This window comes from Nerophis lumbriciformis, linkage group LG23 (genome assembly GCF_033978685.3).
Source record: "Nerophis lumbriciformis linkage group LG23, RoL_Nlum_v2.1, whole genome shotgun sequence".
NCBI lineage: Eukaryota > Metazoa > Chordata > Actinopteri > Syngnathiformes > Syngnathidae > Nerophis > Nerophis lumbriciformis.
Window position 1 is genome coordinate 36,646,661 of NC_084570.2, and position 16,938 is coordinate 36,663,598.

Genomic DNA, 16,938 nt, shown 5'->3' on the forward strand with positions numbered 1-16,938 from the left:
GTGTTCAGTAATGCTGGTATGTGTCTACAACTGACTTCTCTCAATAAAGTCAGAATACATTATTTCGGCAACAGATTGCACTTTTCCTTAGATGTAAAATGTTGGACTTCCAAGTCTTGTGGGATGAAGAATACAACTCCACCTGATTGTATGCACTCCCTAGAACGGACTTTAGCACATGTGGAAACCATAGTCAGCCCATGACTGAAATAAATATCAAAGTGAAAAATGACATGTCCAACGACTACAGTACAATGTGGTTCAGTAGTGTGTATGGACTCCGCCTGCCTGTATGCACTCCCTAGAAGTCTCAGTCCACAGTCATAGTGTTCTGTTCACTGCTGGAGTATTTTCCCACTGTAATGGTGGTATCCTGTGCTGCAAAGGGGGCATAATGTGCCATGAAATTGCCATTCTCGACTAAATGTTGTCATAGTTTTCAAAGCGTGAAGACGTCCCATCACTGCATTTCTACGCTTCATCACTTGTCACCTTCTGTCTTCAGCACTGCATGCTGCTGGGAGGCAAGAAGAGCACGGATGTCCCGCTAGAGGGTTACCTCCTCTCTCCCATCCAGAGGATCTGCAAGTATCCTCTGCTGCTGAAGGTGAAAATTCAAATTCATACTTTTGGAACATTCTTGAAGGCATCGTTGACGTTTTAGAGCAGCACGTTATGCTCACCGGATTTGACTTTTAAAGGTGTAGACCAGGAGTTCAATAATGTGTCTGTGTGAAAGGTCATTGCACTTAGTGCCACAGCACATTGTTTGTTTAAATGTATTATTATTATTTTTTATTTTTTTAATGGTGTGCAACTGCTTGCCCGCAAGGAACAATATTTTAAGCTGAAGTCAAACTGCTGTCCTGCTATGAAAACAAATATTGTTTATGATTGTGCTTGAGTCATCTGTGGTTATGGCTTAATTTAATTTAAAAAAAAAAAAGACTTAACATTGCAACCCATGATTTTAATTATTTCTTTTCCTCCCAAAACTAATCATTTAATGTAATGTTAATGTTTTTTTTTTTTTTAAACATAAATAATTAAATATGTTATATTCTCAAATTATACAACCATTTTAACTATGCAGTAATACAAATAATACTAATATATTTAAGTTGTATTATAATAAAATAAAAACAAATAATTACATTTTTAAGAATATAAAATTACCTTTTTAATTTTCATTTTCTAAACTTTTTTTTTTAGGCTGAAATTGAAATGAATTATTAATTTGTATTTAAGAACATTAATAATTAAATGTTATACAATTATTTGTGTCATTTTGTTTTATGTCATTTAAAAATTAATAATTAAATATGTAGTATCAATAATAATAATAATAATAATAATAATACATCTTTTTTTACTTTAATAAAATAAAGATTACCTATTTACATTTATATACAAATATGTTGTGTATACAGTAATAATGTAATATAAAATATGAAATTACTTTTATTTTCATTGTCAAATACATTTGTAGGCTTAGTGGAAACCCTCCAGGAAACTTTATTGGCCATGTTTTAGAATATTTTTTAATGAAATAAAAGATAATTTACTGGTCATGTTTTTGAATATTTTTTTATGAATCAAAAAAATATATATTTTTATCAATAATAATATATTCTAAAACATGACTAGTAAATTATCCTAGAGGGATTCCACTCTGCCTAAAAATGTATTTAAAAATTAAAATTAAGGTAATGTCCGTTATTTTTATTTCAATTTGAAAACATTAATAACTCAATATGTTGTATTATCACATTATTCTAATTGTTTAGTTTTTTGTGAATTAAAAAATTAATAAATATGTAATAATAATAAATAATATTTTTATTTTTATTTTAATCAAATAAATAGTTACATTTATATATAAATGTATCATGTATACAGTAATAACGTAATATATAATATGACATTACCTTTATTTAAATTTTCAAATACATTTGTAGACTGAGTGGAATCCCTTCAGGATTATTTATGAGTCATGTTTTAAAATATATTTGTAATAATAATAAGTAATTTGTTATCTTTTAGAAAATGTTTTGAAAAAAAAAAGGTAATTTCCATAATTTTTTACAATTTAATTTAAAAACATTAATAATCAAATATGTTTTATTATCACATTATTGTCTTTGTTTTGTTTTTTGTGATAAAAAATATTTAAATATGTAATAATAATAATACATTTTATTTGTATTTTAAGCAAAAAAATACACATTTACATTTATATATAAATATTTCATATATATAGTAATAATTAGATATTTTATAGGACATTATTTTTATTTAAATTGTCCCCCAAATTTTGGGCTGAGTGGAATCATGTTTTAGAATATTGTTTTATGAAATAAAATTATTTTAAAACAGTTAAAATAGTAATGGTCACGTTTTAGATATTTAAAAAAATTAAAACTTTGATCATTAAATAAATGTTACATTATCAAATTATTGTCATTGTTCTATTTTTTGTGGTTAAAAAATAATAGTTATATATGTTCTAATAATAATAACAATTATAATACAGGTTTTTTTTAGTTTAAATAAAATATTAATTAAATATATGCAATTATATATAAAAATGTCATATATACAGTAATAATTTAATATTACCTTTATTTAAATTGTCCAAAAACATTTTTGGATGAGTGGAATTCCTCCAGGAGAATTCATTAGTCATGTTTTAGAATATTGTTTCATGAATTAAAATATATTTTAAAACAGTTAAAATAGTCATGGCCATGTTTTAAATAAATTTTTTAATGAAAACATTAATAATTGAATATGTTATATTATCAAATTATTGTCATTGTTCTATTTTTGAGATTTAAAATAATATGTTCTAATAATAATAATAATAATAATAATGATAATAATACATGTTTTTTTTAAAAATAAAATAGTACCGTAATTAAATATATACATTTATACATAAATATGTCATATATACAGTAATAATTTAATACAAGTTTTATTTAGATTGTCCGAAAATATGTTTTCTAATAATAATAATAATAATGATACATGTGTAGTTTAAATAAAATAATAATTAAATATATACATTTCTGTATAAATATGTCATATATATACAGTAATAATTTAATATTAGCTGTATTTAAATTGTCCAAAAATATGTTATAATAATAATAATAATAATAATAATAATACATGTTTAATTTAAATAAAATAATAATTAAATATATACATTTCTATATAAATATGTCATATATACAGTAATATTTAAATATTAGCTTTATTTAAATTGTCCAAAAATGTTTTGTGCTGAGTGGAATCCCTCCAGGATCATTTATTGGTCATGTTTTAAAATATATTTTTATGAAAAGCAATTTAATTTAATTAAAAAAAAAATATATATATATATATATATATATATATAAACATTAAAAAAATACACTATTAAATCAAATAATTGTGTATAACATTACAATAATTGTAATAAAATTAATAGAATATTAATATAATTTTTCTTCTTCAGGAGCTGCTGAAGCGCACCCCTAAGAAGCACGCCGACTACCCGGCCGTGGAGGAGGCTCTGCAGACCATGAAGGCGGTCTGCTCCAACATCAACGAGACCAAGCGTCAGATGGAGAAACTGGAGGCCCTGGAGCAGCTGCAGTCTCACATCGAGGGCTGGGAGGTGAGAGCGGGCGTCATGACGCTGTGGTCACTGACATTTACTTGGTCGCCTTCCGCTGTGATAGATATTCCAATATGTTTTTGTCATTATATTATTTGTTTAATTGTATTCTTTTTTTCAATGAAAAAATATATATTTAAACTAGCATCAAATATTTATAGTGTCATATTACTTACTTACTTCAACATACCACGTCATAAGCTTTGCTTTATGACTTTTTTTTTTTAATTTTCGTGTATTTTCTAATTGTTTTATTTTATTTAATAAAAAATAGTTTAATATATATATATATATGTATATATATATATATATATATATATATATATATATATATATATATATTTTTTTTTTTTAATGAATATGTTTTTACTTTGTATTATAATATTATTTTTTAAATTGTATTGTTTTTTTAATTAAAAAAATTATAATTAAAAAGTATCAATTAGTTATAGTTACATATTACTTGCACATGCAAAGAGACCGAGGTAGAAGTGTATTAGAAAGTCTCCAGTAACAAACATGTGCGCATCATTCAACTTACTGCGTCATGAGCTCAAATTCATGATCTATTATTTTAACATTTTTTATGTTTTCTAAGTGTTTGATTTACATTTCTTTCTTTTATTTATTTTTTATGAATGTTTATTATTATAATATTAAAAAAAAAAATAGTATTCATTTTTTCTTCTTTTTTTGCATCTTTTATTTTTTAAACTAAATTAAACACGTATCAAATATTTATAGTGCCATATTACTTACACATACAAAGTCTCCAAGGCAGAAGCGTATTAGAAAGTCTCCAGTAACAAACGTGTCCACTTCATTCAGCTTACCACATCATGAGCTTAAGTTCATCCATCCATCCATTTTCTACCGCTTGTCCCTTTTGGGGTCGCGGGGGGTGCTGGAGCCTATCTCAGCTTCACATGGGCGGAAGGCGGTGTACACCCTGGACAAGTTGCCACCTCATCACAGGGCCAACACAGATAGACAGACAACATTCACACTCACATTCACACACTATGGCCCATTTAGTGTTGCCAATCAACCTATCCCCAGGTGCATGTCTTTGGCGGTGGGAGGAAGCCGGAGTACCCGGAGGGAACCCACGCAGTCACGGGGAGAACATGCAAACTCCACACAGAAAGATCCTGAGCCTGGGATTGAACTCAGGACTACTCAGGACCTTCGTATTGTGAGGCACATGCACTAACCCCAGTAGCACCGTGCTGCCGAGCTTAAGTTCATGATTTATTAATTTTTTTCCCCGTATATTTTCTAATGGTTTAATTTAATTTTAATTGTATTTTTTTGTAATTTACTTTGTATTTTTTATGAATATGTTTTTACGTTGTATTATTATATATACCTTTTAATTGTATTCTTTTTTTAATTAAAAAAAATTAAACAAGTATCAAATAGCTATAGTTGCATATTGCTTACACATACAAAGAGACCAAGGCAGAAGTGTATTTGAAAGTCTCCAGTAACAAACGTGTACATTCAACTTACTGCGTCATGAGCTTAAATTCATGATTTATTATTTTAACATTTTATATATTTCCTGAATGTTTGAATTGAATTTTTTTTTTTTTTTTTTTTTTTTTAAATAAATGATAAATGATAAATGGGTTATACTTGTATAGCGCTTTTCTACCTTCAAGGTACTCAAAGCGCTTTGACAGTATTTCCACATTCACCCATTCACACACACATTCACACACTGATGGCGGGAGCTGCCATGCAAGGCGCTAACCAGCAGCCATCAGGAGCAAGGGGTGAAGTGTCTTGCCCAAGGACACAACGGACATGACGAGGATGGTAGAAGGTGGGGATTGAACCCCAGTAACCAGCAACCCTCTGATTGCTGGCACGGCCAATAGGTTAGTGTTTTTCCATTGTTCTCTGTTTGACTCATTTCCCCTGATCAAACCTTTTTCTAACATTCCACACTACTAAATAAAAAAAGTATTGATGATTCCTGCTGATATCGTATCGGATCAATTCTCAAGACTCCAATATCGGAAGAGGAAAAAATTGTATCATGACAATCCTAATTACTATCCCAATTTTTGTTATTTAATATGAGGTTGATTACATTTTTAATGCACCAATGGATGGCTCTAAAACATTGGTATTTATGGCTGTGGCTGTAGGCAACCTCTTGACTATGTTTTTATAGTGACTCCACATGATGGCAGTAGCTACATTTAAAGAATTGAGCCGAGGTGTGTACTTTGTTTAAAATGCTAACCTGCTAGCGTTAGCATTAGTGATGGGTTGATGAGGCGTCATGAAGCGTTTCGACACTTTACAAAACTGTATTGATACTGTGTCGATACTGTGTCACTAAATACTGACATCTGCTGGACATTAAAAATCCCTACAGGCAACCTATGGACCGACTCAACTGACACTGATTTTATGCCCTAGTACAGGGGTCACCAACCTTTTTGAAACCAAAAACTACTTCTTGGGTACTGATTAATGCGAAGGGCTACCAGTTTGATACACACTTAAATAAATAAATATATTGTCATTTGTAAGTTACACGTAAGTGTGATTTAAACAAGAATAGCTAAATAAATAAATTTATATATATATAAAAAAATTGGGTATTTCTGTCTGTCATTCCGTCGTACATTTTTTTTTCCTTTTACGGAAGGTTTTTTGTAGAGAATAAATGATGAAAAAAACACTTAATTGAACTGTTTAAAAGAGGAGAAAACACGAAAAAATGTAAAATAAAATTTTGAAACATAGTTTATCTTCAATTTCGACTCTTTAAAATTCAAAATTCAACCGACAAAAAGAAAAGAAAAACTAGCTTATTTGAATCTTTTTGAAAAAATAAAAAAAATAATTTATGGAACATCATTAGTAATTTTTCCTGATTAAGATACATTTTAGAATTTTGATAACATGTTTTAAATTGGTTATAATCAGAGGTGGGTAGAGTAGCCAGAAATTGTACTCAAGTAAGAGTACTGTTACTTTAGAGATTTATTACTCAAGTAAAAGTAATGAGTAGTCACCCAAATATTTACTTGAGTAAAAGTAAAAAGTATGTTGTGAAAAAACTACTCAAGTACTGAGTAACTGATGAGTAACATACACACACATATCACATATCATATATATATATATATATATATATATATATATATATATATATATATATATATATATATATATATATATATATATATACACATACATTGATATATACAGTATATCATTTATATTTATTTATTTTGCCGTTTTTGTTTACATGTTAAAGGTGTTTTAATGAATATACATGCATGTTTAACACATATAGATTCCTTTCTTTCATGTTGACAAGAATATAAGTTGGTGTATTACCTGATTCTAATGACTTGCATTGATTGTAATCAGACAGCAGTGCTTAACGTCCACGTTTTCAAATGCAGGAGAAAAAAAGTTCCTCCTTTCTGTCTAATACCACATGAAAGTGGTTGGTTTTTGGTATCTTATTTGTCCAGCTTCCATATTCGTTTTCACACACTTTACAAGAAATACATTGGCTGCAAATTCCGTAGCGTGCGAGCTTGTTTGCGCTGGCTTTCGGAGACTCTTATTTTGAAAGCGCAGGCGCGATGGAGCGGCACTTTTATTGTGAAGACAGGAACTGTGCAGTCAGTCTTTAGGCTTGCGACGGGATGTACGTTTGAAATAAAAAAGTGTCTTTTTTCCTTCACACTTTTGATTGATTGATTGAAACTTGTATTAGTAGATTGCACAGTACAGTACATATTCCGTACAATTGACCACTAAATGGTAACACCCCAATAAGTTTTTCAACTTGTTTAAGTCAGGTCATGTGACCGCCTGGCTCTGTTTGATTGGTCCAACGTCACCAGTGACTGCATCTGATTGGTGGAACGGAGTCAAACGTCACTAGTGACTGCATTTTATTGGTGGAACGGAGTGAAACGTCACCAGTAACGCAGGCACTTTGAAGGTCTGTCTGACAGACCAAAACAAACAAAGCGTGCATTAACAGATCGATAAAAATTAGTAGCGAGTAGCGAGCTGAATGTAGATAAAAGTAGCGGAGTAAAAGTAGCGTTTCTTCTCTATAAATATACTCAAGTAAAAGTAAAAGTAAGTTGCATTAAAACTACTCTTAGAAGTACAATTTATCCCAAAAGTTACTCAAGTAGATGTAACGGAGTAAATGTAGCGCGTTACTACCCACCTCTGGTTATAATCCAATCTGCACTTTGTTAGAATATTTAACAAATTGGACCAAGCTATTTTTCTAACAAAGACAAATCAGTATTTCTTCTAGATTTTCCAGAACAAAAATTTTAAAAGAAATTCAAAATACTTTGAAATAAGATTTAAATTTGATTCTACAGATTTTCTAGATTTGCCAGAATAATTTTTTTGAATTTTAATCATAGTAAGTTTGAAGAAATATTTCACAAATATTCTTCGTCGAAAAAACAGAAGCTAAAATATTTATTATTCTTTACAAAAAAAAAAAAAAAAAAAAAATACTTGAACATTGATTTAAATTGTCAGGAAAGAAGAGGAAGAAATTTAAAAGGTAAAAAGGTATATTTGTTTAAAAATCCTAAAATCATTTTTAAGGTTGTATTTTTTTCTCTAATGTTGTATTTCTAAAAGTAATAAGAAGCAAAGTAAAAAATAAATGAATTTATTTAAACAAGTGAAGCCCCATCCATCCATCCATTTCTACCGCTTATTCCAAGTGAAGACCAAGTCTTTAAAATATTTTCTTGGATTTTCAAATTCTATTTGAGTTTTGTTTCTTTTAGAATTAAAAATGTCGAGCAAAGCGAGACCAGCTTGCTAGTAAATAGATAAAATTTAAAAAATAGAGGCAGCTCACTGGTAAGTGCTGCTCTTTGAGCTATTTTTAGAACAGGCCAGCGGGCGACTGATCTGGTCCTTACAGGCTACCTGGTGACCGCGGGCACCGCGTTGGTGACCCCTGCCCTAGTATATACAATAATATAAACCAAGTCATTGTATTTCATTTAGGATAATTTCATATCTTCATTTAAATAAAAATATATGTTTATCTTTTTTAGATACAGTCAATAAATAATGTGAACATGTATCATAACATGGAAATCTAAAAGAACGTGTTGTGGATGATTGTGGACTGGGAATTTTTTTAATTTTATTTTTTTACACATTTTTATAAAAAAAAAAAAAAAAAAAGTTTTTCCGACGTATTACATTTTAGACGATTTCTCTTCTTAGTTATTATTTCTCCGGCTGTAGAAAAGACACGCTCACAGGGCACAGAGGAGGCGTCAGTGCAACACAGTTCACGTATCGGTCACGTGACCAAAACAGCTCATGATCGGTCACGTGACTTTCTAAAAGCGGTACGCGCACCGACACAGGGTTTTGCTCTATGAGCTCGACGCATGCATCGGTGTTGCCGGACCCATTACTTGTTAGCATGCATGAGGTACCAAAACTGAAGTGGACACCTATACATTTAGATGAAAAAGGTAGCATACCAACATTAGCATGCTAACATGTATTATTTGTCAAGTGAAAAAAGATTTGACAGAGTCGTAGACCTGCTAAAAAAAAATCTAGCATGCTAACATTAGCGTGCTCAAATGTTAACTGTCCGCGTCAAGTACCAAAATATATGACTCTGAGGTTTGTTTGAAATGCTAGCACCACCGGCTCTTCATAACTAAAGGGTGGAGTGGGCCCATCGGGGGGCCACAGACCGATTGAAGGCTCCGGTGCATTTTTCACGCCTCCCTCGCCCACCACAACGGAGGCCTTGTCTTCAGAGGGACAATCCACCCACACAGGGTGCCAAGGGGATGCCAAGCGGCACTCTGCCCAAGCAGGGGGAGGGTGTTTGGGGGGCAGAGAGCGTAAAGGATGGACCCAGAGAGTGGGCCCCACTCGGACATCTCGTCGCTAGAAAACAAAGCCTCTCTTTTTCCACAAAGATGTCAACGTTTGACCATCGGTCGTAGTTCAACATCACATCCGCAGCAAAACATTTGATTTATCATCAACTCTCAAGGAAAACTGCAGTTTTTTAATCATCCACAATCCTCGTGTGAGACCAGAACGCACATATTTGCCTTTTCTGTGTGTTCTAAATGGGAAAAACTGCTAGTAAGAGGCGGCTAACAATGCAGGTAATTGTAATAGGATCGATTCCGCCTATAAAAGCCCTCTTAAAAAACATCTAGGATTACCAACACTCTCTCACATATTTATCATGTCTGCAGTCATTGTAACACCGCTCGCTACATGTGATTGGTCCCTTCAGCCCAGGGGGGTCCAAACTTTTTCCACTGAGGGCCACACACTGGAAAATTAAATCATGCGGGGGGCCATTTTGATATTTTTCATTTTCAAAACCATTAAGGCTCCCCTACATTTTAACGACTGTTAAAGGTCCCGGGGACCTAAAGGGGTCTAGTTCAACTTCACATCTATCCGTTGCTATAAAATATTTTATGTCCCTTTTTTCAAATAAAATTTTGGTGACTGTTAAAGGTCTCGGGGACCCAAAAGTCCCAATCATTCAAGTGTTAAAAAACGTAAGTCATATATAGTTGTTGTTTTTTTACTTTCAACACTTAAATATCCATAGATCAACTTCAGATCTATCTGTTTCCATAAAGTTTTTTATTTTTTTAATGTTTTATACCCTTTTTTTCCCCCCAAGGATAACCCTGTTTTTATGGCAAAGACACCGTTTTTCAAATGTGAAAATTTGATGTGAATTATTTTCGAGCCTTATGTAGGTCAATAATTCATAACAACATTGCTTTTGATTTATTATTACTTTTTTGAACAATGTCTGTTTAAAAAAAATCACACTAAATCTCTCGGGGACCTGAAAGGCCCCCCACTCATAAAAGTGTTAAACATAAGTTATACATCAATATATATTATTCTTACTTTCAACACTTAAATCTCTAGATAAACTTCAAAACTCTTTGTCGATTATGATTTTTTTTTTTTTTTTTTTTTTTTTTTTTGCAAAGACAATTTTAAAGGAAAAATTGGCAGCTCTGTGTTATTAGTGTCAACATTGCAACATTTTCTAGTTACATTTGCTCTTTTATTTCACTTTTTAATGTTTTTTTTGTCTTTTTTTTTTTTTTATGTGCCGCGTGCTGTAAAAAACAATAGTTACGGGTCGCAAATGGCCCCAGAGCTGCTTTTTGGACACCTGTGATGTCCGCTTTAAAAGAAAACTCCCTTCCTCTGTGTTCTAAATGAGGAAAAACTGCTAGTAAGAGGCGGCTAACAATGCAGGTAATTAGAATAGGATCGATTCTCTCTATGAAGCCCTCTTAAAAAACATCTAAGATTACCAACACTCTCTCACATATTTGTCATTTCTGCAGTCATTGTAACACCGTTCGCTACGTGTGATTGGTCCCTTCAGCCCAGGGGGGTACAAACTTTTTCCACTGAGGGCCACACACTAGAAAATGAAAGCATATGAGGGGCCATGTTGGTATTTTTCATTTTCAAGACCATTAGGGCGCACAAAAAAGGGTTCCAGATATTAAAGTGTTAAAAATTTATATATATTTGACTTTCAACACTTAAATATCTGTAGATCAACTACAGAGCTATCCCTTTCCTTACATTTTGTTATCTTTTTAAAATGTTATACTCTTTTTTTTTTTTCCCAAAGGAAACTCTGTTTTTTATGGCAAAAACACAGTTTTTCAAATGTGAATATTTGATGTGAATTATTTGTAGCCCTGAGTATGTAAATCATTCATAACAACATTGCTTTTGATTTATTATAATTTTTTTTTAACAATGATATTTTAAAAAAAAATCACACCAAAGATCTTGGGGACCCAAAAGGCTCCCACTCATAAAAGTGTTAAACATAAGTCATACATCAATATATATTATTTTTACTTTCAACACTTAAAGCTCTAATAAACTTCATATCTATCCGTTTATATAAAGTAATTTTTTCAATTAAAAAAAAAAGTTTTCTGTCATTGTAACACTGCTACGTATGATTGGTCACTTTAGCCCAGGGGGGTCCACTGAGGGCCACACACTAAAAAATGAAAGCATGTGAGGGGCCATGTTGGTATTTTTCATTTTCAAAACCATTAGGGCGCACAACTTTTTGGTGAACGTTAAAGGTCCCTGGGACCCAAAAGGGTCCCAGACATTAAAGTGTTTTTACTTTCAACACCTAAATATTTGTAGATCAACTTCAGAGCTATCCCTTTCCTGACATTTTTAATTTTTTAATTTTTTAAATTTTATACCCTTTTTTCCCCAAAGGCAAACCTGTTTTTTATGGCAAAAACACAGTTTTTAAAATGTAAATATTTGATGTGGATTATTTAAAGCCCTGAGTATGTAAATCATTCATAACAACATTGCTTTTGATTTATTATTTTTTGAACAATGGCAGTTGAAAAAAAATCCCACTAAAGATCTTGGGGCCCATCCCCCGCTTGAGCGAGGGTGGGGTCCTGGTTATAGGAAGAGGGCGGGGGGTTTCTGCAGTGTCTCAACATGAAAGACCACGGCGTGGTCCAGGTCTGATGCACGGATGTGTCTGTGTCTGCGAGAGTGGGAGGGGCCGGGGTGGGGCCCTATTGAGTTCCAGATGATTAAGTGAGCCGTTTTATGCTGACTAAAAAGAGCAGTAAACAAAGTTGTGAGTCAAATAAAAAAAGTTTGATTTATTTTATTTTATTTTATTATGATCTTAGAACCAATCTTCTTCATGCTAGTAAAACTACTGAAATGAAGAAGATAAATAAATGACTGGAAGTTGTAACGTGAAACTATTGTTCCTATCAAATTCAGTATTTACTGTTTTTTTAAAGTATTTTATTGAACTTAGAATATAATATGTGTGTTACTAATACTAAGAAAGAGAGACAAGAACAATGGCAGTTTACCAAAAACTCAATGTAATGTTTTTAATAAGATCATGGTTTTTAATACATTGTATTTTTTATTTTATATACCTCGACAATCATTTAAATAATTATCATGTTTTTAAATCAATATTAGAATTTGTTAGTCATTTGATTTTTTTTTTTTTAAACAGTTTTTAATTTTTTAATAATGATCATGTTTTTTAAATTAATATTTTATTTGTTGGTTATTTAATTTAGTTTGATAAAAAAAAAACAATTTTAATTTTGAATAATGAACATGTTTTAAATGAATATTTTTATTGGTTTATTTTATTTTATTTTATTTTATTTTAAAAACAAGTTTCATTTGTAATAATGATCATGATGATTAGATAAATATTAGTATGTGTTATTCATTTAATTTAGCTTGATTTAAAAAAACTATTTTAATTTTGAAGAATAATAATGATTTTTAAATCTATATTTTATATATGTAATGCTTTTATTTAGGTCAAACGAAGAAAGAGAATCATTTAAATTTTGAATATTCGTCATGTTTTTGTAATTAATATTTTTATTTGTTATTCATTTAACTGAGCTTGATTTAAAAAAAATTAAGCAATGATCATGATTTTCAAATGTATATTATATATATTTTTCATTGCTTTTATTTTAGTCAATTTTAAAAAAAGACGATCCTTTTCATTTTGAATAGTGATTGTGTTTTGTTTGATGAATATTTTCTATTCAATTAAGTTAGTTGATTAAAAAAACAATTTTAATTTTGAATAATGATCATGGTTTTTAAATGTAAATGTTATATATTTTTTTGCTTTTATTTAGGTCAACTAAAAAAGACTAACTAAAATGTTGAATATACACATATACATACAGTATATATATACTGTATATATGTATATTTTATATATATATATATATATATATATATATATATACAGTATATATCAGTGACATGCGGTGAGGTTGATGGCTGGTGAGGCACTGACTTCATCACAGTCAGATTTACAAACATATGAACCCTAAAGAGTATCTTATTCACCATTTGATTGGCAGCAGTTAACGGGTTATGTTTAAAAGCTCATACCAGCATTCTTCCCTGCTTGGCACTCAGCATCAAGGGTTGGAATTGGGGGTTAAATCACCAAAAATTATTCTCGGGCGTGGCGCCGCTGCTGCCCACTGCTCCCCTCACCTCCCAGGGGGTGATCAAGGGACGGGTCAAATGCAGAGGACAAATTTCACCACACCTAGTGTGTGTGTGTGACAATCATTGGTACTTTAACTCCGAGTCACGTCTGTTGTGTCCTTGGGCAAGACACTTCACCCCTTGCTCCTGATGGCTGCTGGTTAGCGCCTTGCATGGCAGCTCCCGCCATCAGTGTGTAAATGTGTGTGTGAATGGGTGAATGTGGAAATACTGTCAAAGCGCTTTGAGTACCTTTAAGGTAGAAAAGCGCTATACAAGTATAACCCATTTATCATTATTTATTATTAACTTTAACTTTACACATACAAACTGTAGCACACAAAAAAGCACATTTAATTAAAAAAACTTTATTATGGTCTTACCTTTACTTATAAGTGCGGGAACAGTGGTGTTCGTGTTGGAGGAGTTGTGAATGAATGAAATATGACATCCGTGCTGCAGTCTGCAGGTGTACCTAATGTTGTGTCCCTGCAGTCGTTCACGGCTCCTCCGGCGCGAGCATTGTTGTTTTTGCACTTTTTGGCTTCATGTTAAGTGACTTTTTTTGGGTGGATTCGGTCTTGCACGTGGAGGGTTTGGGTGTGGGCTTTGGTTGGTGTGGCGCTCCCGTCGAGGGGTGCATTCTGCGGCGGGGGTGCATTAACCGGCACCAGGAGGCGGGATTACTGCGAGCCTCACACAGTGCGTCGTCGCAGCAGTTTTATGATTGCTCAGCACAAGAAATACTTTACACACATACGGTTGTTGACAAAACACACTGTACATTATATACCTCAGCTAACTAAACTATGGAAATGTATAATATAATTCATATAGCAATACGGTCTCACTGCACAGCAGGCCAGCAGTTAGCCGAGTCATTGCGCAATCCATGGTGAGGCTCAACTGAGTGACGTGCCTCAACTGGCTGCTGATCACCGCACCGTCTCTTCTCAGTATTTGAACGGCAAATGTGAAAATTCAGCGATTTTGAATAAAAATAATCTAAAACTGGTGAAGTTAAATGGAAAATAACTTTATAGTATAATCACTGAATACATATAACAATTTAATTTTTTTTTTTTCTTTTTACGTTTTTTTTTCTTACCATGATGGCAGGTGAGGCCCCGCACGTCACTGGTATATATACTGTATATATATATATGTGTGTGTGTGTGTGTGTGTGTGTGTGTGTGTATACTGTACATATACATATATACACATGTGTGTATATATATATATACATACATGTATATATACACACACACACACACACACATATATACTGTACATGTACATATATATACACACACAAATAGAACAAGAAAGTTTGATCATATTACGCCTATACTGGCTCACCTGCACTGGCTTCCTGTGCACTTAAGATGCGACTTTAAGGTTTTACTACTTACGTATAAAATACTACACGGTCTAGCTCCGTCCTATCTTGTCGATTGCATTGTACCATATGTCCCGGCAAGAAATCTGCGTTCAAAGAACTCCGGCTTATTAGTGATTCCCAGAGCCCAAAAAAAGTCTGCGGGCTATAGAGCGTTTTCTATTCGGGCTCCAGTACTATGGAATGCCCTCCCGGTAACAATTAGAGATGCTACCTCAGTAGAAGCATTTAAGTCCCATCTTAAAACTCATTTGTATACTCTAGCCTTTAAATAGCCCCCCTGTTAGACCAGTTGATCTGCCGTTTCTTTTCTTTTCTCCTCTGCTCCCCTTTTCCTTGAGGGGGGGGGGGCATAGGTCCGGTGGCCATGGATGAAGTGCTGGCTGTCCAGAGTCGGGACCCGGGGTGGACCGCTCGCCTGTGCATCGGCTGGGAACATCTCTGCGCTGCTGACCCGTCTCCGCTCGGGATGGTGTCCTGCTGGCCCCACTATGGACTGGACTCTTACTATTATGTTGGATCCACTATGGACTGGACTCTCACAATATTATGTCAGACCCACTCGACATCCATTGCTTTCGGTCTCCCCTAGAGGGGGGGGGTTACCCACATATGCGGTCCTCTCCAAGGTTTCTCATAGTCATTCACATCGACGTCCCACTGGGGTGAGTTTTTCCTTGCCCGTATGTGGGCTTTGTACCGAGGATGTCGTTGTGGCTTGTGCAGCCCTTTGAGACACTTGTGATTTAGGGCTATATAAATAAAGATTGATTGATTGATTGATACACACACTCATACAGAGTATTTTTTTATTTTATTTGGCTTTAGAAGAAAAAATTTCTATTTATGTGACTTATTATTATTAAGAATAATAAGACACATAAGACAAATAATAAAAATAAAAAAAAACATAAAACATACATATATTACATATATTAATTTATGTTTTTTATCCCTTATAGAAATATATTGTTGGGCATTTTAGGACCTTTAGAAAATGCGATACATTTAGAAGTGTATAAATAAAAATCAATATATACATTTCAGTGGCAATGTGCCCATCGTGCATATGATTGCCTTTAAGGCAGCACTTGATGTGCATGCTGAGTGCAGAGCACAATACTTTGTCTTTGTTTTCCTCCCTCCTACTTAAAGCGGATTTATGTTTCCCGCAGGAAGAAAAGGGAACTCCCTCACGTCTTTAGTGCCTTCCTTTACAGCTGCTGCCCGATGACAATGCTAAGTGCAGTGCACCAGTCCTTAAGCCACCTTTTAATCGCCTCCATTTTGCAATCTTTCAATTTAAAGTGCGCTAGAAACTCTAACTGTGCACTTGTCCAACAACAACATGTCTGTATGTCAACAATACAACAATAAGGAGCGGGACACGAACGTTAGCAACACTACCATAGCTAGGTGAGCTACGGTGCTACAGGTGTCCCGACACAACGTTTCCACTTCCAATATCGATATTGATGTTAGCCTGAATAGCACATCCTGTATTGTTGTGTGGAATTTTAGAAAAGGTTTTATTGTGTGTATGAGTCAAACGGAACTATTCATTGTTAACAGTCTGGAAAGGACGTATGCTGTCTTTAAGTTGAAGTGGAGTGATAGTTGTTTTGTGGGTTTTTTTTGCAACACCCAGTGGTCACAATAAGTCACGGCGTGGTAAGTTGAACGATGCGGACACGTTTTTTACTGGATACGTTCCAATACTGCCTTGGAGACTTTGTATGTGTAAGTAATATGCAACTATAATTATTTAATA

At 32.9% G+C, this 16,938-nt stretch overlaps 1 protein-coding gene across 2 annotated transcripts in view; it reads left to right on the top strand.

Annotated features, from left to right (window-relative positions):
* Positions 1-16,938, top strand: part of prex1 (phosphatidylinositol-3,4,5-trisphosphate-dependent Rac exchange factor 1) — a 245,354-nt gene that overhangs the window by 73,232 nt on the left and 155,184 nt on the right. For both annotated transcript variants that reach the window (XM_061985632.2, XM_061985633.2), the window contains exons 5-6: positions 506-607; positions 3,503-3,664. In XM_061985632.2, coding sequence (XP_061841616.1) covers positions 506-607; positions 3,503-3,664 — 264 coding nt within the window. The remainder of the gene's footprint in view (positions 1-505; positions 608-3,502; positions 3,665-16,938) is intronic.